Genomic DNA, 24,228 nt, shown 5'->3' with positions numbered 1-24,228 from the left:
TTAGTTGTAGTATTATTATTATTAACAAAGGACTGTCTGGTAGGGTTGTGCCCATTGACATTACGTTGTCTGATCATGATTGTCGTGAGCGATCTACTCCAGAGTCCAAAACTAATGCTTTTGATTTCTAAAGAAGAATACACATTGATATGTCCTCTCTGGTAGGCCGTCCTGCTACCAACAAGTATTATAAATAGCCTCCTAACCTATTCAATCCTACTTTCACTGTAGGCTCGATACAGGATGTGGTCCTGCTTCTGCCGAGATGGGAATCGCAGGCGCACACCAGTCAATGTTTCCATCCTTGATAAAAATGATTTTGTCTCAGAAATCTTACTTTATAATGCTGTGGCGAGCAGCGCGGGAAGGACGAGACGGGTGCCCAGGTAAAGCGGTTATTCAACTCTCAAGCCACTTACACCGCACGACTATGTGAGTTACCTTTAATGAAAACACACACGACACACCAAAACACACTCAAAATAACAAACCAACATAAACGTCTCGGTGACGGGTGTCGGGAACAACAACTCAGTAACAGCAACGCTAACCCACCCATAGCGATAAACAAACCCCACTCAATGTCTCTGCCGCAAAGGAACTAGGAGGGCGCCAGAGGTCCAACTTGCCATCGTCATAACCCCCCCAGGATCTCTTGCGCACCCTGAACACGGTGACCACGCCCACGGTTGCCACAATACACTTTGGTCACCAGTAAATTTGATTACTTTGCATCTGACTCTTTACAAACGCATAAGCAATGCCGTTTTCTTGAGCTATTATTCTATAGAGTACATGTAGAATAGGAACACGTCTGTCCACATTGAGGGTTGGTAGCACAGCCAGGCAGCCTGCTGTTCAGAGAGTCATGCTCCATACCATGTGTCATGAAAGACCGAGTATGGCCAATGGAATGAGAAACTAGGTGTGGCGCTGCAGTTTGGACAATGTGATGAGGCAAGATGCATGGAGCCATTACTGTGTTTGCATGGAAACAAGCATTCTCTATTCTAAAGGTACAACCCTTCACTGTGCATCCATTCACACTCTGGCGTGCCCATTCGTTGAAATGCTATTTGGTAATAAGTGTTATTTTAATTTAATTAAGATTAAGAAGTCAAGATGGTCGAAGTGATTCCATGAAAACACATCATTCATTCAGTGTTTCAGTGCAATGCTGTTAAGAGATGCGTGTGTTCAACACAATGTGACCATGGCCTCATGAGCATCCCAGACATATAAGCAGTGTTGGAAGACATATTTTAGTTTCAGTGCCATTGTTCACACAAATTTATGAACAATCACGCTTTAAATATTACTACGCAACCCTTAACCTGCCTCTTCTCGTTTCCTGGATCCTGCAGCCCCCTGCTCTTTGTTTTGACAGTGAGAGGAAGCTAAGCTACCCTTTTAGCCGGTTGGCTAACACTCATTTCAATAAGGGCTGAAGGTTATGATTTCTCAGGAATCGGTTGGCAGCATTACCTAAAACGTCCCTGAACAATGTGCCAACTTCTGGTGTGATCTGCATTCTGCTGTGGACCTGCCGCTTGTTTACACTGGTTCTATTAGCACAGTGTCGTAAGGAGCATGTACCGCTGCCTTAAGCTCTGTCGGCAAGATGAATCAGATTGCAAATGGAAGGCCATACATAGCCTTATGTTGGCCTGTGGTCGAGGTTTCATTGATTGTTTCTTCCTCCATTTACAGCACAATTAAAGATGTTCTCTAAACGGGATTATTATTTGGCATTAAAACATACAATTTTCAATCCAACCAAATCAGTTCCTCAGTGTACATGGACTCTGATGGGAACAGGTTAACTTATACTAACCTGGGGCCTCAGAGCACAGTAACCTGGGTCCTCAGGGCACAGTAACCTGGGTCCTCAGGGCACAGTGACCTGGGTCCTCAGGGCACAGTGACCTGGGTCCTCAGGGCACAGTGACCTGGGTCCTCAGGGCACAGTGACCTGGGTCCTCAGGGCACAGTGACCTGGGTCCTCAGGGCACAGTGACCTGGGTCCTCAGGGCACAGTGACCTGGGTCCTCAGGGCACAGTGACCTGGGTCCTCAGGGCACAGTGACCTGGGTCCTCAGGGCACAGTGACCTGGGTCCTCAGGGCACAGTGACCTGGGTCCTCAGGGCACAGTGACCTGGGTCCTCAGGGCACAGTGACCTGGGTCCTCAGGGCACAGTGACCTGGGTCCTCAGGGCACAGTGACCTGGGTCCTCGGAGCACAGTAACCTGGGTCCTCAGGGCACAGTAACCTGGGTCCTCAGGGCACAGTAACCTGGGTCCTCAGGGCACAGTGACCTGGGTCCTAAGGGCACAGTAACCTGGGTCCTCAGGGCACAGTAACCTGGGTCCTTGGAGCACAGTAACCTGGGTCCTCAGGGCACAGTAACCTGGGTCCTCAGGGCACAGTAACCTGGGTCCTCAGGGCACAGTGACCTGGGTCCTCAGGGCACAGTAACCTGGGTCCTCAGGGCACAGTAACCTGGGTCCTCAGGGCACAGTAACCTGGGTCCTCAGGGCACAGTAACCTGGGTCCTCAGGGCACAGTGACCTGGGTCCTCAGGGCACAGTGACCTGGGTCCTCAGGGCACAGTAACCTGGGTCCTCAGGGCACAGTGACCTGGGTCCTCAGGGCACAGTAACCTGGGTCCTCAGGGCACAGTAACCTGGGTCCTCAGGGCACAGTGACCTGGGTCCTTGGAGCACAGTGACCTGGGTCCTCAGGGCACAGTAACCTGGGTCCTCAGGGCACAGTAACCTGGGTCCTCAGGGCACAGTAACCTGGGTCCTCAGGGCACAGTAACCTGGGTCCTTGGAGCACAGTAACCTGGGTCCTCAGGGCACAGTAACCTGGGTCCTCAGGGCACAGTGACCTGGGTCCTCAGGGCACAGTGACCTGGGTCCTCAGGGCACAGTGACCTGGGTCCTCAGGGCACAGTGACCTGGGTCCTCAGGGCACAGTGACCTGGGTCCTCAGGGCACAGTAACCTGGGTCCTCAGGGCACAGTAACCTGGGTCCTCAGGGCACAGTAACCTGGGTCCTCGGAGCACAGTAACCTGGGTCCTCAGGGCACAGTAACCTGGGTCCTCAGGGCACAGTAACCTGGGTCCTCAGGGCACAGTAACCTGGGTCCTCAGGGCACAGTAACCTGGGTCCTCAGGGCACAGTAACCTGGGTCCTTGGAGCACAGTAACCTGGGTCCTCAGGGCACAGTGACCTGGGTCCTCAGGGCTAGGCCGTCCCTCCAGGGCACACTACATGGGTCGTCCCTCGGAGGGTAGGAGGGCTTATTATGTGATGCAGCCCTTAAATGTGCAGATGTTTGGAAGCACTTCAAAATGAATGTCTTTCAAACAGGTGAATAAATAAATAGACATGTTTCACACAAAATACAATCTGTCATCCCATTGGCTATTCCAAAACTGTTAATGACATATTTCAGCAATGTTTGAATATTTGGCTCATTATCCAGTTACACGCCATTGAATACAAGCACAAAGTGACGCATCAATATTTAGTGACCCGGTTTTGATTGGAAACTAGTCCTTTTGTCCTGTTCACTTGCAAGGAGCCTATGAAATAAATCAAATGAGGTAGTTTAAACATGTGGATGTACTTGTATTATTACAGAAGTTAATCTTCCTTCTGTAAAGGCAGGATTTTCACTGAGGTGTTGGGCCCATGTTTCATTATGAAAGGTTCTAGAAACGCCCCATACTCATCGATCAACATGGATCTGGTTCGAAAGCATCTTTGTGGAGCAGATTTTGTCATCCTCCACATGATGGAGAGGTAGATCTTTAACAATGATATACAATTGAATGTGTAGTTATTTCATCTCCAGGGTCACACTCAACAGTTCCTTCACCCTTTGTGGCCTACAGCCCCTGCAAGCACATGGAGGGTATAATAACCTTCTCTAGTTCCCTCTGTGGTATAGTGGAAGGTAATTCAAAATTAATCCAACAGAAAAGGTTCCTAACATAAAAAGCACTCTAATGGTCCAACAGATGATCTGAGTAGACCATATTTCACATTCTCCCAAGCAGTGCTGGTTCCTTGTTTTACTCATGGTTTCCAACGTTTGGTACAGAAGTTCTGCTTTCTATTGTACCCTCTTGTAGATAACCATTATTCTCAGTGATCACAAAGGTCATTTCAAGAATTGTATGAGTCTCTACCTAACTATAGATGTTAAAACAACAGTAGTGCAAATTATTTGGGTGGTTTTTTTGTAAAAAAAAGAAAAAAAGAAGGTGAAACAGAAACGATAATGACTAGGATTTGGGTGAACCGAACGGTAGGAAAATAACTGAAGTCCTATGTAGTAGCACGCCATTCAACCAATGAGAATATAGGCTTGGCTTGGGCCACTTCCATCTCCATAGGGGAGTAGAATGTTCATCTAACTATATAACCTACAAACCATTTGATCATCCTTTGTAATGGCCTTTGTCTTCGGGAGGACTCTTAACTGAGGAGGTTAAGTTAAGGTAGTGTAAGTTAATGATAAAACATGGCCCCATGTTGGTAATTGTTATAGTTTACACATTGGCTTTGAGTACTTCAATCGCCTCAGGGGTGGTTCATGAATAACTTTACAACGTGAGTAACACGTATAAATGTGTCACATGTTTGCTGCTTCTTTCTATCTCATCAACCGTCCTGGCATTTCTGCCATTTCTTTTTCTCTTTCCCTTCCTTTTTCCTTTTTTCCAAGTCTAATTTGGTTCACAATGCATTTGCCTCGTCCCTTGATTTAATTCTGCTCAATCTGTGTGTCCATATAGTCCTCTGTCCGTTTTCGTCTGCGCCTGGGTTCGGCAGTGACGTGGACTTCCCTTTCCCCTCGGGTCACATGACTGCAGATACGGGTGTGGTCCTTTCTGCATTCCACCCGTAACCCCCCTTCCCCTCTCTAGGCAAACACAGGTACACAGACGAGTAGAGTGAAGTCCTCGTGGAGGATGGATTGGAACTGGCTGAAGGAGCTGTATGGAATAAGAGGAAATGGTGTGGTAGGAAACCTTGTGTGTCGGTCCTTTCATGAGAGAAACTCCACGTGTTTGTGACGGTTGTGCACACAAGTGGAAACCTCTTGTGGTGTGGCAATGAACGTGGAGTTTTACTTATCTCTTTAGCTTACTCCCGATATCTGTGTTTAGACATGTAAACATCCATTCAGTGTCAACATGGCTCTCTAAGCTATTCACATAAACACTGTTTACAATAGACAGGTTTTGCAAATGTTGTTTGAATGTGTTCAGAGGCAACATGTTCGGCAGCTGTAGCAGGAAGTACGCGATCGTCTGTGCAACACTGCTTACCCTCCCACTGAGGGTGGGGCCACAGTGTGTGTGTGTGTGTGTGTGTGTGTGTGTGGAGCAGGCTTCACTGGGTGAGGACGGTGCAGTGTTCTGATTTGGTATGCAAGGCAGGTGTGTCTGCAGAGGCAGGGAGGTGGAGAGTGGGACAGGAAAGAACATAGAGGAAACGATAAGAGGGAAACACGGCAGACCTGGTGGGTAGTGGAGACATCATGACTTCACTCCCTGATACTGAACCACCATGCTTATGTAAGCTCTCTTCCCTGTCCCAACCCTACATCGATTCCTCAAGTCATCTTTCTGTCATCTTTTAGGTGCATTACATTAGATGTATTGCACTCCAAATGGGACCAACAGTCAAAATCACCATGAAGATAGAACCCAGGCATTGCAAGAATCATGCGATTACATACAATTAATCAAATAATGATAAACTGCACGCTACATTTTAACGTTTACATATTATTAATTCAACGTGTGTGTCTGTGTGAGAAAGTAATTCATTTTTCTCATTCCTCTAAACCCTTTTTGTAAACAGAAGACCTCTTTTTTTAAAATTGAGTGTCAAATTAAATGATTCATTAGAATGTTCCATTAATTAACATTTTCCAATTTCAAAATGTCAGACTGAATGATGCAATCACATTGATTCGGTATAGAAGCACTCATCAGTTGAGCGTTGCTGTGTTTAATGCACTGCACAGCCAATGCACCACAGTTAATTATAGGTGCTTTGAGTAAACACATTTTTAAGTGGACCAAATGGTTCCATAGTTTATGGAAAAGAGAAGAAACAAGAACTGAACATTATCTGAGGACAAGATGCAAATATATTATATGGTGATGCATGAAAAGATCTTGAACACATGATTACACATTTTAATATTATTGGTTTCTTGCTAAGAAACCTACAACATAGATGATGCAATCAAGCAGTATTAAGCTGATCTCAGTGACTGGCCACACCAACTTCATGCAACATCACCCTCAGCCTGACTTTGTGTCCAGTCTGACAGATTGTCCATCAAAGACCAGTTTCCAAATTCTAATACCTTTTTGGTCCAAAGGGTTCTGTGTTGAAATCCACACCCGTACCTCTTTCTGTCTGCTATTGGAGCGTCTACATGGGAAAGGCCTACACAGAGACCACAATACCAGCCCCCTTTTAGATGGAGTTTGATGCAGAAATGTTGTGGACATGTGCAACACGATCCTGCTTCCTACACACTTCCATCCACACATCCTGGCAATGAGATGGCTCCTCCTTTAATCTGGAGTCCATCAATTCACCTGACTGAGAACACACCCAGACTAGTTCACCTACAGACACAATCAAATGCTCAACCAATACATGCTTCACTTTTTCATGGTCTTTGATACGACATTTTCCCATTGAATGCACGTATTGGTGTATCGAGGTTCTGGTAGTACCGTCTCCACTGGTGTATCAAGGTTCCTGGAGCACCGTCTCCACTGGTGTATCGAGGTTCCGGTAGTACCGTCTCCGGACCACTGGTGTATCGAGGTTCCGGTAGTACCGTCTCCACTGGTGTATCGAGGTTCTGGTAGTACCGTCTCCACTGGTGTTTCGAGGTTCTGGTAGTACCGTCTCCACTGGTGTATCGAGGTTCCGATAGTACCGTCTCCGGACCACTGGTGTATCGAGGTTCATGGAGCACCGTCTCCACTGGTGTATCGAGGTTCTGGTAGTACCGTCTCCACTGGTGTATCGAGGTTCCGGTAGTACCGTCTCCGGACCACTGGTGTATCGAGGTTCTGGCAGTACCGTCTCCACTGGTGTATCGAGGTTCTGGTAGTACCGTCTCCACTGGTGTATCAAGGTTCTGGTAGTACCGTCTCCACTGGGGTATCGAGGTTCCGGTAGTACCGTCTCCGGACCACTGGTGTATCGAGGTTCCGGTAGTACCGTCTCCGGACCACTGTCTCACGGCTGTGAAGGAGAGCATTCCCCCTGCCGCTAGAGGCAGGTTGACTTGGAATTATTAATTGTAACCATAATAAAGAGTGATATACAAATGATATAAGCCTTGTGTATATTATTACAAGTCCATTGAAAAGCCATTTGTAGGAATTGTCCTTGGACTTAAAGATACTCCCTTCCTTTCTGTAATTGAAAGGTGTTAAGCTAGTTTGAATTGCAACTGTAGCCCCGAAGTCTGACAATGAGGCCATTCGCTTGACTTCTTTGGTGTTGAGATTCTTGCTCCTCCTTGCAGACACGCCCACTTCACCCATAGTGTATTGAGCATTTACTTGGTCTCTCCCGCAATGGGTGACTTCAGACTTGTGTGAACGGGCGCAAGACGGACAAGTTCCTGAACTGCATGTGTGAAAAGTATAAATCACTAGCGGTGCCTGCGATGGTCTCCCAGTGGTTTACCGGGAGCTGTGTGTGAAGGGTCCTAGGGCTGTTTGATTGGTGGGCAGGGTAGCGGGCCACAGCGCGTCAGCAGTAGGCTTATCAGCCGCTGCCTCCAGAACTGTGTGCTGAAGGAGCGAACAGAGCTGGATTGTGCTGCGTGGGAGAGGCATGACAATGTTCACGACTCTTGACACTCATGACTCATGACTGTTGACACAAGACGCTGTCTTGTGTGAGCCAATTAAGTGTTTATTTTGTGTTGTAAAATTGAAAATGGTGCTGAAACGATCGTTCGATATTTCAAGAATCAAGTAAACTGTACCATTGATGTTTACAGAGTAAAATAATTGCAGCTTTAATGGGCTTATATTCTTGACTTTGAGCTTTGTCTGTCTTTATTTTTTCTATGAAGTATAATGTGGTAAGATAGCTAAATATTTCTGAACTGAATACTTATTACACGAAGACTTGAATGAAGAGAAGGTTATGCTATTCTTTAAAGGCCTTCTAACCCGGCTCGCTGTTATCACAGGTAGAAAAAGAGATCAGGGAACTCTCAGAATAGATGTGGTGTTAATTTGAGTCTTAGTCGAACAACAGCACATGAAGGTGTGTCTATGGGTGGGAGAGATAGTGAGAGCAAGAGAGTGTTTTTAAGCCTGTGTTACTTTTGCTCACAGTTTAATACTTGCTTGTAAGCTGCTGTCACATGAGTTGAACATCAGGCAGGCCTCATTTCAAATGTTTTGTATGTCCTACAGTTTTACTACCTTTTACATCTTTGCACAAAAAAACATTGTAATCTGGTAGAGGAATAGCTTTTTCTATTTTTTTTATACTTTGTGTATGTTTTTGTATCTGAGATTCATCAATCCCTACAGGTATTACTTGGTCACTACCTATGGTGGTGACTTTCACTGGTTACTACCAGTGAAAGTCATTGGCATAGGTAGCGGGCCAACGCTAGCGATTTGACACTATTTAACAATCTGTATCGTAGTGTAAACGATGTGCAGCTATGTTGATGGAGAGAAATATGTCCCCTTTAACATATTGTGATGTTATGCATCCAACCAAAATGGATCGGTTAAAACGCTCAACAAATTGAAGAAAACCATGAATGCCATTGTGGTTCTATTCCCCAAGTGTGTATTTTCCTGAAAGGAAACGCATCGATCCATGGATGTTTTCTCCTCTCTTAAACAGCTATTCTATGCTGGTCTATTTGTGTGTCACATTTAAGTAACAACAATGAGTGCTCTATAAAATTATGCACGAGGCTGGCACTTGTTAATTGCAATAAATGAGATCAATGCTTCAAATATGAAACTAAAAGACAGTTCTCCCCGTCTCGTGCTCGCTGCCCCAAGAGACGACCATTCTCTTTTGATGGCTTCACCCTCATGCCTCTTCAATGAGCTGCCTCACTCAAACCTCATTCTGTTTCTCTCTCTCTGCAGTGCGAAGAGCAAGGTCACCGGGTCATGTTAACATCCTCATCTCCAGACCTGCTGACTGTGACGTGCAGATCAGGTTAAAGATCTAACGTCAGAGATCCCCCCACGCCGCTCCGACCTACCTGGAAACCACCAGACTTGACAGAAGGGTTCCCCAGCTGCTGCTGCCTCTGGACCAGGTGTGAGGCTACGTGCCGAGGGCCCGGAGACGCTTGAAGGAGACGACAGAAGGAGGGGAAGATGGCGAACAACGCTGTAGAGCACCCTCCGGGGAACTCTGTGGCGGACCCCAGCCAGGAGGGGGACTTCGGCATCACCACCATGGACCTTAGGAACCTGATGGAGCTGCGCAGCACCGAGGCGGTGGCCAGCATCAGGGACGGCTACGGAGACGTGCAGGGCATCTGCCGCCGGCTCAAGACCTCGCCCATAGAAGGTAAGGAGCACCACCCCCACATAAACACTTTTGTACACATGATTAGGTCAAATACTACATTTTTAAGACCCCAGGTATAAACCTTCTCTTAAACAAATGCTTTGTCTGTCACAATTCTCTCTCACTGACGCTGTCGCGCTCTCTCCCCCCAATTATGCAAAGTGCATCTCACCAGAGATCCATTCAGGGTTCCTAAATGAGTTTCCGCGGGTCCCCTGATGATGCCATAGATCATTGCTCAGTTCCATTTAGTAATCAAAGGACGGCCGTAACATCCATCGTAGAAAATACGAAGGTTAATGAATGAACACATGCGTGTTTTCGGTTTGCTAGTAGGGGGATGGGGCTCCAGATGAATACATGTACGGATGAAAGCTTCTTTCATTCCTGGGATCTCCTACCTACATAGATATCAGATATCAGGGATGGGTCTCATGTTGGATTATTCGTTAGAGGAAATTAAAGTCTGTACAGTCCACCAGTACTCACTGAATGTTGGTCGTCCAATCACATCACACAAAGCGCTGCAATATGCGCTAATTTGCATAAAGTTTACCGAAGTTAAACCTTTGCCCCGCCCCTTCAACACGATACAAACCCCCACCGGCACACGAGCATTCCCACAATCCCACAAAGGAAATGTGCTCTGCTTTTATACTAGATTGAGCACGAGTGACTCTTGGCACACAACAATTAATCTTTGGTCACCCCACCCACTGATTATTCCCCACTGACCATGAATAAAGGGAATATTCGCATCCCTAAATTTGTGTGTTTGGAAGATGGGATGGATGGATAGGTCTAAGAGGGAGAAATACATGTGAAAATATGATTCAATGTTAATTACTGAATAAGAATATAATACTTCCATTACTGCTGTTGAGGCTTTAACAATAAAGTATATTTTAAGACTGGGTCTTCATCCTCAATTAGAATAAAGTACACAGATATTGGCCTTAGCAATAAGCATCATAGCTTTCCCCGTTGCCTATGAATTTAGTATAAAAGGCAACAAATGCCTCTAGGACAAAATACTATTTAGTCCTTTAGCGGATGCTTTTATTCCAAAGCAACTCAACGACTAGATATCAGGGATCGAACCAGGACCTGTTGGCTGGCAGACGGGCATCCTAACCACTGTTGACCCCCAACAGCACACCCTATTGTAAGGTTTTAATTCAAGGAAATGTAAGCTGCATCTACCAGCTGTATGTAGCGAGGGTTGAGAGAGTGGTGTCTACACTGTGTAGACGGTGTGTTCATGCTAGTCTCTACTCTAATGGATTCTAGTGTCCTTGGAATGCATGCATACTGTCAACAACATTCTCTTTCCTTTAGTCCAGAGGTTAATCCCCTTCAGAACCGCCACCCCAGGTTCTATCTATGAATCCTCTGGATCTAAAGTGTAGATACATGTGTATCCTCTAAGAACTCCTAATTTAAAGACCCCTATCTAATGGAAGTCAATGGCACCGTCATCATTGAGGCGACTGCATAAAACCAGGAGTTTGTGGTTGGGACATGGCTATTAAAACAGCGGGAGGATTTTTGGAGGTGGCTAGGGTACAGATTTGCCTCGGATGCTTTAATCAATCAAAAACCAAAGCGTGCTGTCCATCATCATGCTGAATGATGAACTTGACTCGCACGATGCAATTGGATAAAGTACTTGAGTTAATCGCCACTGCAGGCATATTCAGTAACTACCTATTTCATCCGTACACGAGAGGTCAACACAAATCCAGTTCTGGGAACAAACGTATGACGCAAACCTCCATTGAATAATGGTAATATGGTATTGGTCTGCCATGGTTTTGAGGATATTCAACCCCATATATTGGGGTTTGACTGTAGAACTGTACTGGAGTTGGACCATACTGAGAGGAGGTGGGATGGACCGTAGAACCGTACCGGGGGTGGACCGTAGAACCGTACCGGGGGTGGACCATAGAACCGTACCGGGGTTGGATTACAGCGGACCAAACAGTGAGCGGCCTTCACACAGAGCCATGCCCTGGCTCAGCTGCAGATGACTTGCTGTGTAGCTGGGAGCAAGGTGGCATCTTGCCAGGTAACGCCCTGCCCCATGTGACCGGGCTGCCGGGAACACCCAGTATCTGGTGCTTTGGTTGAATCTCTGTCTTAGTGGAGGAAATCCGTCCCTCTCTTGGTGTAAGAAGGCTTGCTCCATGCCCTTTCCTACCTGGGAATTACAATAGGAAATGTTTTCGAGTCATTGTAAAAAGATAAAATATTTGTCTTTTTTACATTTTGAGCCTTTTGAGATATTTTTGATCAAATGTTTACCATAAAGCTTTCAGTATAGTTTGAATTATTTCTGGTTAGAGAAAGAGACGGGAAGCCGCATTTAGAACAATGAAAATTCATCAAATGTGTTATGTTAAAGGTGCTATCTGTAACAAATGTGCAGTTCTAAATCACTAAACGACCGGGATGTGTCATCAGAGATTAAGGAGAATGCTAAATCAAAAATACTGGCTTCTCCGACAGCAGAGCTCCAGCCAGGGTGTTGGAGTCCCTCTGTGATGACCAGTCGTTCACATGTGGTGCGGTGACTGGTCGCTTTGACTTCTGAATCTTTATCAACACAAAGCACACGGAGCCGTTCGCCACAAACAACAACGAGAATCCTATTTTAAAACTGAACATAGCACAATGCTGTTTTATACTTTGAGAAGAGCAGTCTCGTCTCTGTTGAATATGCAGTTAACCTGAAACCTGTTATTTATGTTTCATACCAAACCTATGAGCACTAGCGGTTGAGAAAAAAAGGTTCCAGAGTCTTCTGAAATGAAGAGCAACTTGGAAATGGGTCAGTAATTGGTACCAACATAAAGGGCCAGGTCTGTTTCTTCAGCAGGTGTTGGCCGCTCGTTATTAATGAAAAGTAAACTTGCTTGAGGAACTTGGATTGGATCCGTCTAAACATTTGTGCAGGTAATGGTGATGTTTGAACATGTTAAACCCAATGATTCATCTTTTAAGTTATATACCTTTTATAACCATGAATGCACAAACATGGTAGATTGGATGTTTATATTCATAGAATAATTTTAGTTTGAGTTTCTACCGGGAATCAATAACCAGAAATCCAGGTTACTGCATCTGGCCCCTAGCCCCTCATCAAAGTTTTTTAAATATTTAAAACAATTTTGCCAAATTAATTACTTTGCACATCCATTAAAATCCCCTGTAGTTTCCTTTGTTTTGGTAGGACTGTCTAAATGAGATGGTGTCATATGACTGAATGGGAATAAGGGGTTGCTCAGGTAATGCTGCGGGGAAGTATTTTGTGCACAGTACCCAGTCGTCTTGATTTGTTGTCAATGAGTCATACACATGCTTCAATTCATAGGCCTCTCTTTTGTCTTTTAAATGAACGACTTGTGAGTTTAGAGGCAAAGAGACACAGTGCTCCACTCAGTAGAGCTCTTTTGTGAACCAGTGGAGTCACAGAGCATCAGAGCTGATGTTTTCGTGTCAGCATATTGAAGACAGCAGTGTTGTGAAGAGCAAGCATTGTGCTATGAACTACATGGGCTGACGTACACACAAGAGCATTCCTGCCTAAGCAGTCCTTCACACACACCATAAGCCATGGGGCCACAGCTGTCCCTGCTGAGGGGAAGACTGCTCTTTGAAGGGATCTAGGAAGAGGCAGCGGAAGACGTGCCACTGATCTTCACTGACACCCTTACTCCCATGTCCTCTGCCTCCCATCACTCTCTGCTGAGTTAGCCTGCGTAGCCTCTGTCCTTCTCCTTGGATGTAATCATGCGTAAAGGGTTAGGCGATTGGCCGTTTGTATGGATTCAAAGTCACGCCCTTGTCTCCTTCGTAGTGTAACAGTGTAATATATGGAAGCTGCCACTTATGGACTGACACAGTCCACGCTATGTTTAACAATGGATGAACAGCTGGTTTGACAGCGGCATACAATCCGTCATTGTACATTTACATGTCGGTAAATTAGGCTAAATATTTGTGGAATAAAATATGTAAGGCTGGCCTGTTGCATTTCATGCATTAATTCACAAAACTCAGTGAATCTTGATAGCATGCTAGCCCCGGTAAGCAAATGACTGGTTTATCTTCGTTCCATCTGCATTACAGATTAAATGCATTCACATATTTGAGCATTTTTGTGTTGTTTTTACTTCCTCAAAGATGAAAAACATGAATGCATTTAATCTGCAATGTCGATGATATTGTACATATATGGAAGGTGTGTTGCAGCATCACAAAGCATAGGGATGTCAAAGGAAGTAGTGGATGAGGTGACGCACGGACCTACGCACTCATGCACGCACACTGCACTTAATTATTAATAATAGAGGATCATAATTGTGTCTCCTCCCTCTTTCAGGTCTTTCTGGCAACCCTGTTGATCTAGAGAAACGGCACGCTTCATTTGGGAAGAATTTCATCCCACCCAAAAAGGCCAAGAGTTTCCTGGCACTGGTGTGGGAAGCTCTGCAAGATGTCACCCTCATCATCCTGGAGATCGCTGCCATCATATCCCTGGGCTTATCCTTCTACCATCCACCAGGGGGGGACAGTGAAAGTAAGCGCAAAGAAATGCATTCATCAGGAAGGCATTATCTCCTATTGTTTATGACCTAAATTACACTCCTTGTGATCGACAATCGTTATTGTGTGCAAATGAGGTATGCACATAGAAATGCATTCAGACAATTAAAACCAAAAAAAGAAAGAAAACAGGCTGATGTCTTTCGTGTGTTGCCATGTTCACTTCTCATCCCCCCCCCCCCCGGCTGTGCCCCTCAGGTTGTGGGCAGGCAGCGTCCGGTGTGGAGGACGAAGGCGAAGCCCAGGCGGGCTGGATCGAGGGCGCCGCCATCCTCTTCTCAGTGGCCATCGTGGTGCTGGTCACGGCCTTCAACGACTGGTCCAAAGAGAAGCAGTTCCGCGGGCTGCAGAGCCGCATCGAGCAGGAGCAGAAGTTCACCGTCATCCGCAAGGGCCAGGTCATCCAGATCCCCGTGGCGGAGATTGTGACAGGCGACATCGCGCAGATCAAATACGGTGAGAGCTCCCAGAACATCCACCCAGCCTGGACTCATTTGAAACAACAGGGCCATGTTCAGTGAGATGTTCCTTTATTCGTATGGTGCATTGAGATGGAGTCCCCTGCGCTCCTGAAATAGACCCCTGTGCGGCAGGTTAGCATCAGATCACTACTGAGGGGCTAGGGCATCTGAGACGGGATGTGGATGATACAGCGGGAAGTACAGGACAGCAGTGGAATCAAACAGATACAGATTCTAAAACAGTATCAACCCAAGGTGGATTAAAGTATGGTTTGTGCTTCACAACTTTTATTTTACAAATGAATACCACTTCACTTTATCCCTTCGAGAACCCAATGACAAGTGTCGCCATTCCACCTGGGAAATCTCCCAGCTTTCCTGCGGTATTTCTCGGAGGCGCGCCCCCTTTTGGTCGGGCCCCCTCGGAATTCTGAGAGTATACCGAGTTCAGTGATGACGCTCTCAACAAAAATGGCTCCGCCTGAGATTTATTTTCTTTGTATTTGTATCACGTTGATCATTTAATGTAATTTTATTTATTTTTATTTTTTTACATTGCTACTTTATTCCGGTCACCAATTTATGCATTGCATGGTCTTGCTGCGTATGCAATACAATGTAAAGTTGTGTTCTTTGTTTTCGAGCTGGTTTGCTAAAGAGGCTAATGTAGCTAACAATAAACAACGACTAGCCAATTTCATGACACAATCAAAAAGACGAACAGGACTGCAACTCGGAAGGCTGTTGTCCGAGGCATCTGGATCATACCATTATCCACGAGACACATAAACAGACAGGGCTACACACAGCAGCTCTCCACCTCTGTCACGGTCCACGGCGTGTTCTTGCGCGCTGATCCTGTGGTGTTCAATAATCAATCGCTATTGTTGACTGAACGCTGATGCTAGTATTTAAAGATGCCGGCGTTGTGCCGAAAATGGAATCCCTGTCTGAAATCGCACCCCCTATCCCCCTGACCGCGCTTTCTATTATTTCGTCTGTGCTTTCTAGGGTCACATCATGAACACATGTAAGACATGTAAACTATTACGTATTTTAGTGCCCTCGTAGTTCATTATCGTGAATGGGATATCTTACGCTTTGGGTCGCCTATAAAATGTAACATTGCTTTCTGTGACAAGTTGCGCGTCTTGTGATGATATAAACACTGCTATAACGCGGAGAGGGGCTGCGAATTCAGACGGGGAATTCATTGTCGGCACAACACCTGGTGTCGGGTGTCGGGCTCAGACGTCACACTCGTCCAGTGGCGTCGCTCTCTGGCCAATCAGTGGCCAGCAGCCTGTTTACGTTACACCAAAGTACAGCATCAGCTCTCGTGGAACCTCGAGGGAGGTGAGGCTAAAAAAGTACCAGGTACCACATTTTGGCGATGGAAACGCAAAAACAGTTGGGTTGAGACGAGTTGAGCTGGTACTGTCGGTGGAAAAGGGGCATAAGTGGCATCAGCGCGGTGGCATGGGAAGGAGATCTCCTCCTTCTCAGCTCAGTAGGGGCCAGACGGGCTGACATTAGGATCGGAATAGCAGCTACTGGTATATAATTAAAGTAATAACACAAGTCACGAAGCCAATCAAAATCAGATGTTGTAGTCTGGTGCTGAGCGGGTCTCTGGAACCTGGCCATTATAAATAATAATAAACCATGAAGGGGTAGTGAGTCAGAAAGCAATGCAGATAGATGTATATATGCATTTATACTAGCTGTTCTACTTCAAAGTACATGGATTGGGAGCACATTTAGTTATTGTATCTAGTGAAAAATAAATCAATTCATCATTCTTCCTAGAAAATGATGTTTTGACCCAAACAAATGGCACATATAAATCCATAAATACATAACGTAGGGAAATGGCCAGGTGAGTTAGTGATGCTGGTAAAGTGAGGTGCAGTCCCTGAGATGAGCAGACAGCGCTCCAGGGCGAGGTCAGGAACTGGACCGTAGTGCAGATTTAAACGGGCTGGTTTCTGGATCTCTGAAGATCGAGAGCCACCTTACTGTCACGCTCATCAGGACAGGAATGCTCTGATCTCATGTTAATGAAGAAGTGGTCCAATCTGGATTAAGGCGACTGACTGGATTCAGCCAGATGTGATGAGCCATGTGTGAATGACATGCTATATTAGAGGTTATATGGCAGGCACTAGTGATGGGTTTATGTATCCAAGAGCTGCTGGAAACCAAGCGATCATGATGCTGCGGTTATAATTTACAATTTATCTAAATCCAAATGAACCACCAACGCCATACGGTGTAGAATTGAACCGTGAGAGTTGCTCATGCATCCTCTGAGTAGTGCAGAAGAGGACTTCTGAAACCACATGTAGAAGCATGAAGAGCTTTGAGGGACGTGTTGTAGTACAGTAGCAGAACTCACCCAGCTTAATGGTGATCCTAATAATAATGGATGATGAAGCATGAGAAGCTTTGAAGGATGGGTTGTAGAACAGTAGGAGAATAATAATGGATGAAGCAGCATGAGCCTCTGGTGTCTGACTCCCTCGCTGCCTTGGTGATCCAGGGGACCTCCTGCCAGCCGACGGCATCCTGATCCAAGGCAACGACCTGAAGATCGACGAGAGCTCTCTGACGGGCGAGTCCGACCACGTCCGCAAGTCCCTGGACAAGGACCCCATGCTGCTGTCGGGTGAGACCCTCTGCACTTCGCTTCACATGGAATCAGATAGAAAGTGAAAAAAGTCACAAAATAATTTCAACAATAATTATTAATAATAATAATAATAATAATAATAATAATAATAATAATAATAATAATAATAATAATAATAATAACTCTCTTGGATTATACACAACTTCTTTATCCATTTAATTGTATGCGTATTTCTGTCGTGCAGCATTAAGGCGTGGTGAGATTAGTTAGTGAATGAAAGGATGCTGAAGCCATTAAGATAAGCACTTCCCTCACCAGGCACCCATGTGATGGAGGGCTCTGGGCGCATGGTTGTGTCGGCTGTGGGCCTCAACTCCCAGACCGGCATCATCTTCACCCTCCTGGGGGCTGGCGACAGCGACGAGGAAAAGAAAGTCAAGAAAAGTAAGAGGCAGACCAAACACAACCCCTTTCTCTCCTACCGTAGGAGCTGCTGCGTTGGTTTGAGGTTGTGGGAAAGGGTTTCCAGGTAAATACTGATTGTGTAACGAATGTGACCATGAAAGTAAACGCAAAACAGGATATAAGTTGGTTAGAATGCCTCAAAGAGCAGCGTATTTGGAAGACAGCATTGACACGCTGTCTTTCATTGTGTTCTATTTGCGGATTCACGTCTCAGAATAATCTTCAAATGTAGTGCAAGATCCCTTCTGTGAGTCATCACGTGACAACAGCAGCTCAATGGACTACAGAAGAGTCGTACAAACATACACACTCGTCTCCCTTCTACCTCTCCAAATGGAGTATTTCTGGAGAAATGCATTGAACTCTCTGTGCCCCTCTTGAGATGAGACTTCAGACACCCATTGGTAGACAGGATGCTGTTGAGCCTCATGTGGACGTGTGATCAGGAGTGATCTGGTGGAACATGGAGGGCTGGCTCAACACAAAGGATTCTACCCCGTCCACCTCCTTATGCTTTTTGTGCTGGAATCATCGTTTTTAATTGGCCGTCAAAAGGTGGCTAATTTGAACCTTTTCACAAAACTGATGTCAATTATTTCAAGCTGAAAGCACGTCTGGTGCATGTGTTCAGGTCCTAGAGCGGTCAGTGGGTAGTTTAAATGTTTGGGGAAACATATCAGGTTTATCCAGCAAACTGCCTTTTACGATAAAGTATCTGTATACAACAAAACGTTTTCTCAACATGTTGAGGTATGTTATAGCTAGTTTCAATTCTAGGCTAAATGGATATGCACGTCCTCATTTGTGAACGCTATCTGTATGTCTTATGTATGCAAACATGAAGTGTAAGGTGTACATGCATTCATCCATTCACCAGTGGAATAAGGTGTTCACATGCTGGGATGTACTTGATAAACAGTACGACTGTGTTGAAAAAGAGGGAGGAACCAGGCCATGCGGTTTGTATCATTCACTTGCACAGATACCGCTCTTTATCAATATTTAATGTTTCGCAATTGCATCAGATTTGGTAGAATTAAATGTTTGGCTGATTATTGTATTATTTCTTAAGTGCCTCTGACCAGCACTTAACACCGGTTTTTGCACTTGTTTTTCTTTCTTGTATAACCAGGTCTTTATGAAATGTATTTTAAAAAACACTTTGATCATTCTTGGTTACTTGCGTGGAAACAGCGAGGCCATTAGCTGGGATGGTAACATGTTTTCTATTGAGCTACATCTTAAAGCCCTTTGGGGCTGTTTCTGTCCGAGATACTGTTAAGCATCGTTCTTTCAATTACATGTTAATCACTCACTATTATGTTTATGTCGAACTGTCAGAGGAATTGAAAAAAGGATGAAGAATTAGCCAGCAGGGATGGGCCCTGAACTCACGGTCACTTCCACACTCTGAGGAACTCTTCTCAAACATCTCAGTTTGGCTGCGTAAGCCAAGAGGATTGGGCTCAGATTCATATTTTGTCACCAACCAGACAAAGAGGTTGAATCAAACCAGACCAACTTGTCACCATTATCCTCTTATTCTAAAATCATCAAATCTAGCAATTTAACTCTAATCACATGAACAATTATTTAATGACATGTATTTGTGCCGCACACGTTGACAACATAAGCAGATGTCACTAGACCGTTCTGCCTTGGGACTTGTGTTCAAGCTGTCTAAGGCTTTAGGTGGATTCAATCGTTGTTAGGCATCTGTTCTATACACACACACACACACACACACACACACACACACACACACACACACACACACACACACACACACACACACACACACACACACACACACACACACACACACACGCATTTACATTTGTGTGTGTGTGTGTGTGTGCCAGGGAATGACAAAGTGTGTGTATAGGGTTTATTAAGTACCTCTTTTATTCAGGGCCTGTTGCTTACGTTTTGTGTCAGTTAATGGGAATCCTTGAAATAAGTAGTAGTTAAATATTTAACCACAATTGGTTGTTTTACATTCACAATTATTTACTGCCTAGATCTCTCTCTCTCTCTCTCTCTCGCTCTCTCACTGTCTCTCTCTCGCTCTTCCCCACCCCCCACACACACACCAAACGAACACTGAGAGACATACAGATGGGGTTATATCAGTTTGTGACCTCTGCATTTTTCCTCAGTTCTATGATTTGGTTTTCCTCTTTCCTTTGAGTCATGTTATCAGCATTCCGCCCTCTCTCCTCTGTCCGAACAGGTAAAAAACAAGGACCCCCTGAGAATCGCAACAAAGGTAACCCCTCCCTCCCTCCATGACCTCATCCTCTCCCCTCCTTCCTCCTTTTTGCCTACTTTGACTTCCACTCCTTCCATTCAGTGGGTTGCTGGGAATCTAATGTCGGCCTCCCGTCCGCCTGTCTGTCTGTAGCTCTCTCTCTCTCTGTCATCTCTCTCCCCTCGCTCCATTCCCCACAGCCATTCTTTGACCTCTACCTGCTGCTGCATCAGGGCCTCACCGTAACATGACCTATAAACAAAGGTGCAACTCTCACAGCAGGTCTTACACAAAGGAAGGCGCAGGCGAATCAAAAGACATATATTTTCACTGCACATTTCAATCACTGTAGCTGACAGATGGCTATGCCATTTCAGAGATTGGCTCTTAAACCTACCTACAGCAGCTGCTGTCAATAGTTCTGTTTTATTACACAGTATAGATGAAGACTGGGCATCCAACGTGGGCTGTTGTGTGGACTGCATGCATCCAGGAGAAGATGGTTTGCACTCCTTTTTAAAAGAGGCCTATCAGGATTCTAGTTAACCTTTCTAATGAGACCTAGAAGGTATCTAGTTAACCTTTCTAATGAAATCTAGTAGGTATCTAGTTAACCTTTCAAATGAGACCTAGAAGGTATCTAGTTAACCTTTCTAATGAAACCTAGTAGGTATCTAGTTAACCTTTCTAATGAGACAAAGTAGGTTGCTAGTTAACCTTTCTAATGAGTCCTATATTTCGAGTAAACCTTTTCCAATGAGACCTAATATTAAACCTTACTAATGAGTCATACTATGTTCCTTGTAATTACTGCTCCCATGGGCTTTCTTATGTTATTCAGAATCCATGAATTCTTTCTATATTTTCTGCCCAAGCCATTTCTTGGCTGTGTCTGCCTGGTAACTGAGGCGTGTTTGTGTGTCTTCACCACAACCCCACCGTCAGGGGAGAGGTTGCAAATTCCCTGCAGCGAAAAGCATCCTCCACCACGCCCCGACTCCCACCCTCCGACTCCTGGGCTCGGTGTGCATCGCACGGCCCTGTCTCACACACATACACTTGCGCACATGCACGCACTTACACACGCACACATGCAGACGCACACATGCACACACACATGCGCGCACACACACACACACAAATAAACGCACACGCACGTTATCTAACCCTGTACCTCCCACGGGTTTGGCATCTGCTGCAAACAGACGGTGTGTGTGTGTGTGTGTGTGTGTGTGTGTGTGTGTGTGTGTGTGTGTGTGTGTGTGTGTGTGTGTGTGTGTGTTAAAATCAGTGTGTGCGTCTTAAAATGAGTAAGTAAGAAAAGTTATTCATTTCCTCTAACCTTTCATTTTAATACATTTTATCAAAATATTACGGGAATATTGGCTGCATATTTTTGGAGCATTATATTGGTCATTATTTAGACAGCTCCATCCATGCACCTGGTCTCACCCTCCTTTCAGGCCATTCAGACCTGCCTACACCACCAACAAGCTCATCTCCTCCACTCTCTGAGCTCTAGCTGAACGAGATCTCTATCACCATACTGGGCTCAGTAAGCAACCGAGCAGAGCCCATGACTCCAGAACGTGTGAGAGAAGCCGGAGTCAGTGTGAAGACTGTGACTCCGTGACTCTGCTCTGCGGCTATGCGCTGTGTGGGAGTTGCACCTTTCAGAATATACCAGTGGGCAGTCATGTTTTCTCTGTGTGTTTCCCATTTTCAGTTTTTCCTTTGAATTATCTTGTTTATGTCGCTGTTGCCCGGGCCTCATGCTGTCTTGTAACCGGTGTTTGACTCTCTTTGTAGCCAGTGTCACCAGCTCACTGTTTCTCTGTTCCCGGTTCTTCTCCTGCTCTCTGCCTCTGTCTCCATGGGATGTTGCTTACAGGATTTCTTACTTTACCATCAACGCTCACTCTTTGATTATCGTTGGAGTTTGGTATTGTTGTTTTATTTTGAGGGTATCTCCTTTATAACTGTGTTGTTGTAATCTGGTGTTGTTATTTGGTTATTTATTCATCCATTTACTTTAAGACTTCACTGTTAAACGTGTTGTAAAGTGTATTTTATGTTGTGACCCACACTTGCTCCATTACCCCTCTCTCTGTTGTGTGTGTGTGTGTGTGTGTGTGTGTGTGTGTGTGTGTGTGGTTTAGTATTGCATCTGTCCAAGGGACACTCTGAGACACTGTCTGAGTTTGCTGCCATCTCAAGGTTGAGCACATGTTGGCCCTGTTAATAGAGTTTTGTAATCAAACCAAAGGTCTAGCTCGGGGGATCTTTAGGATGGTGTTGCCATGTCTGCTCTTAGTGAGGGAGTGAAACGGTTTCTGTGAGCGTCACAAGGTCTTCACAGTAACCCTGCCGGGGGTGTTGGCCTTGAGATGGCAGCTTGAACCCGGTCCCCTACCGGTGTCAGTCTGCCAGTGGGGCCCATTCTGTGGCTGTGTGAGTGAAGGGCGATCTTTTCCTACTTTGTTACTCCAATCTGTCATGGGGCCTTTGTATATCAGTCTCGCTTGGTTTGACTGGCTGTATTTTTCAACAAAATGCATTATGATTCCTTTGACTGGATTTTTTTTAAGTGTCTTAATGAGATGGTTAACGGAGATATAAGCATGATATGTTTCATGGTCAAATAGCTTTACACACACTCACGACACGCTGAAGGACACTAAATGAAGTCCATTAGAAGGGGAGCACAGAGCGCTGTAGATGGATAGCAGGTGATGGAGAACCTGGTCATTCAGTCTCCACTGCCTCCTTCTCTGTGTCTTAGCTCTGATATTTCCACTGGTCTCCAGACACTGTTGTGTGATCGCTGTCATGTCTTTTCTTTTTCCTACCGCTATCTTTTTAGGGCACATGCTTATCTCCCATAACCGGTTTGCAAGTGTTCAAGATTACATTTAGCCGATTCAATTGTTAATTCTGAAGACTTATTCAGTCCTCCACCATGATTGGATGGCTCCCTTTCTTAAATCTGTGACTTCTTCCAATAACGACAATATATGTATAATTAATGTTTTGGTAAGTTGATCTTGTTAATGGTAGATCTTTAATATATATTTTATTACCAATGTGCACTTTTGTGTGGGTCAGGAGAGCTGGCCCAGCCACCAATAGCAGCAATGTGTAGAACACACTTAATGTATTATATTGACTGCAGTAAAAAGAACAATTGTATTTTTAGGCACTAACACTTCAGGAATGCATAGCAATGAAATCAATCTCACTAGTTTGACCTCCAAGAATATATCTTTATCAATATTCTTATTATTTATGAATCCTAATGGCCAGGGTGTTCTAGTCTGCCATTTTGTCTCTTCTTCAAGCTTCAATGTTGACATATTATCTGCCTCTCTACCCTGTATCCCCTTTATCCCAAACCTGTCCTCAATCCTCCTTGTCTTTTCATTTATTTTTGTACTTATTTTGCAAATGCCCAATTCCACTTCCACACCATCACTTATGTTTGCCCGTCGAAACCTCCACCCCGACCTTTTTCTCTTTCTTGATGTCAACCAAACTCCTCCTACTTTCTCCTGTTGAATTATTTTTGAATCCCTACATTGACCTTTCCATCTCTGTACCCTTTACCCTCTCTCCTCTCCCCTCATCACCTCTTTGTTTTTTACTGCTGCCTCTACCCGGTGCCCTCTCCCCTCATCACACCCCGCCTGCTTGTTCACCCGCCTCCCTCCAGCCAAGACCCAGGACGGCATTGCTCTGGAGATCCAGCCCCTGAAGAGCGAGGAGGCGGCTGAGTCGGAGGAGAAGGAGGAGCTCAAGCCAGTGAAGAAGGTCAACGTCACCAAGAAGGAGAAGTCTGTGCTCCAGGGGAAGCTCACCAGACTGGCCGTGCAGATCGGGAAGGCCGGTAAGAGACAGGCACACAAAGTGAGGCTTTTGAATCCATGCTTGGTTCTGCTACTGCGTCAGCCCAGTGCTGATATCCGTGGTCCAAAGAATCCTACTCTACAGGACTTCCTGAGCGTGTTGAACGTTGTGGTAACATTAGAACGTTAGCCTACGCATTAGCTGGTGGCTGGTTCGGAGCCATCTGTCATAGCAGCACCAAACAGTAAGCTGGACGGATACTGAAATCAAATTTCAGCGCTAGATTACCGTTTCCCTGGAAGTTAGGGGGTGGGAGGCCGGGGGGATGTGACGACCTTAACG

At 45.3% G+C, this 24,228-nt stretch overlaps 1 protein-coding gene across 5 annotated transcripts in view; it reads left to right on the top strand.

Annotated features, from left to right (window-relative positions):
* Positions 1-24,228, top strand: part of LOC307083919 (plasma membrane calcium-transporting ATPase 1-like) — an 84,478-nt gene that overhangs the window by 28,076 nt on the left and 32,174 nt on the right. For 2 of the 5 annotated variants that reach the window (XM_079747957.1, XM_079747953.1), the window contains exons 2-8: positions 9,191-9,623; positions 14,011-14,208; positions 14,433-14,690; positions 17,238-17,363; positions 17,646-17,771; positions 20,026-20,061; positions 23,753-23,926. In XM_079747957.1, the coding sequence (XP_079604083.1) occupies positions 9,428-9,623; positions 14,011-14,208; positions 14,433-14,690; positions 17,238-17,363; positions 17,646-17,771; positions 20,026-20,061; positions 23,753-23,926 (1,114 nt within the window). In that variant the 5' untranslated portion in view covers positions 9,191-9,427. Of the gene's footprint in view, positions 1-4,931; positions 5,039-9,190; positions 9,624-14,010; positions 14,209-14,432; positions 14,691-17,237; positions 17,364-17,645; positions 17,772-20,025; positions 20,062-23,752; positions 23,927-24,228 lie in introns of those variants that run through there. The other 3 variants (XM_079747954.1, XM_079747956.1, XM_079747955.1) reach the window with 3 other exon arrangements.

Source organism: Pollachius pollachius, assembly GCF_949987615.1.
Source record: "Pollachius pollachius genome assembly, chromosome: 12".
Classification (NCBI taxonomy): Eukaryota; Metazoa; Chordata; class Actinopteri; order Gadiformes; family Gadidae; genus Pollachius; species Pollachius pollachius.
Note: the sequence above shows the minus strand (reverse complement) of the source record. Positions and strands in the feature narration are given on the sequence as shown.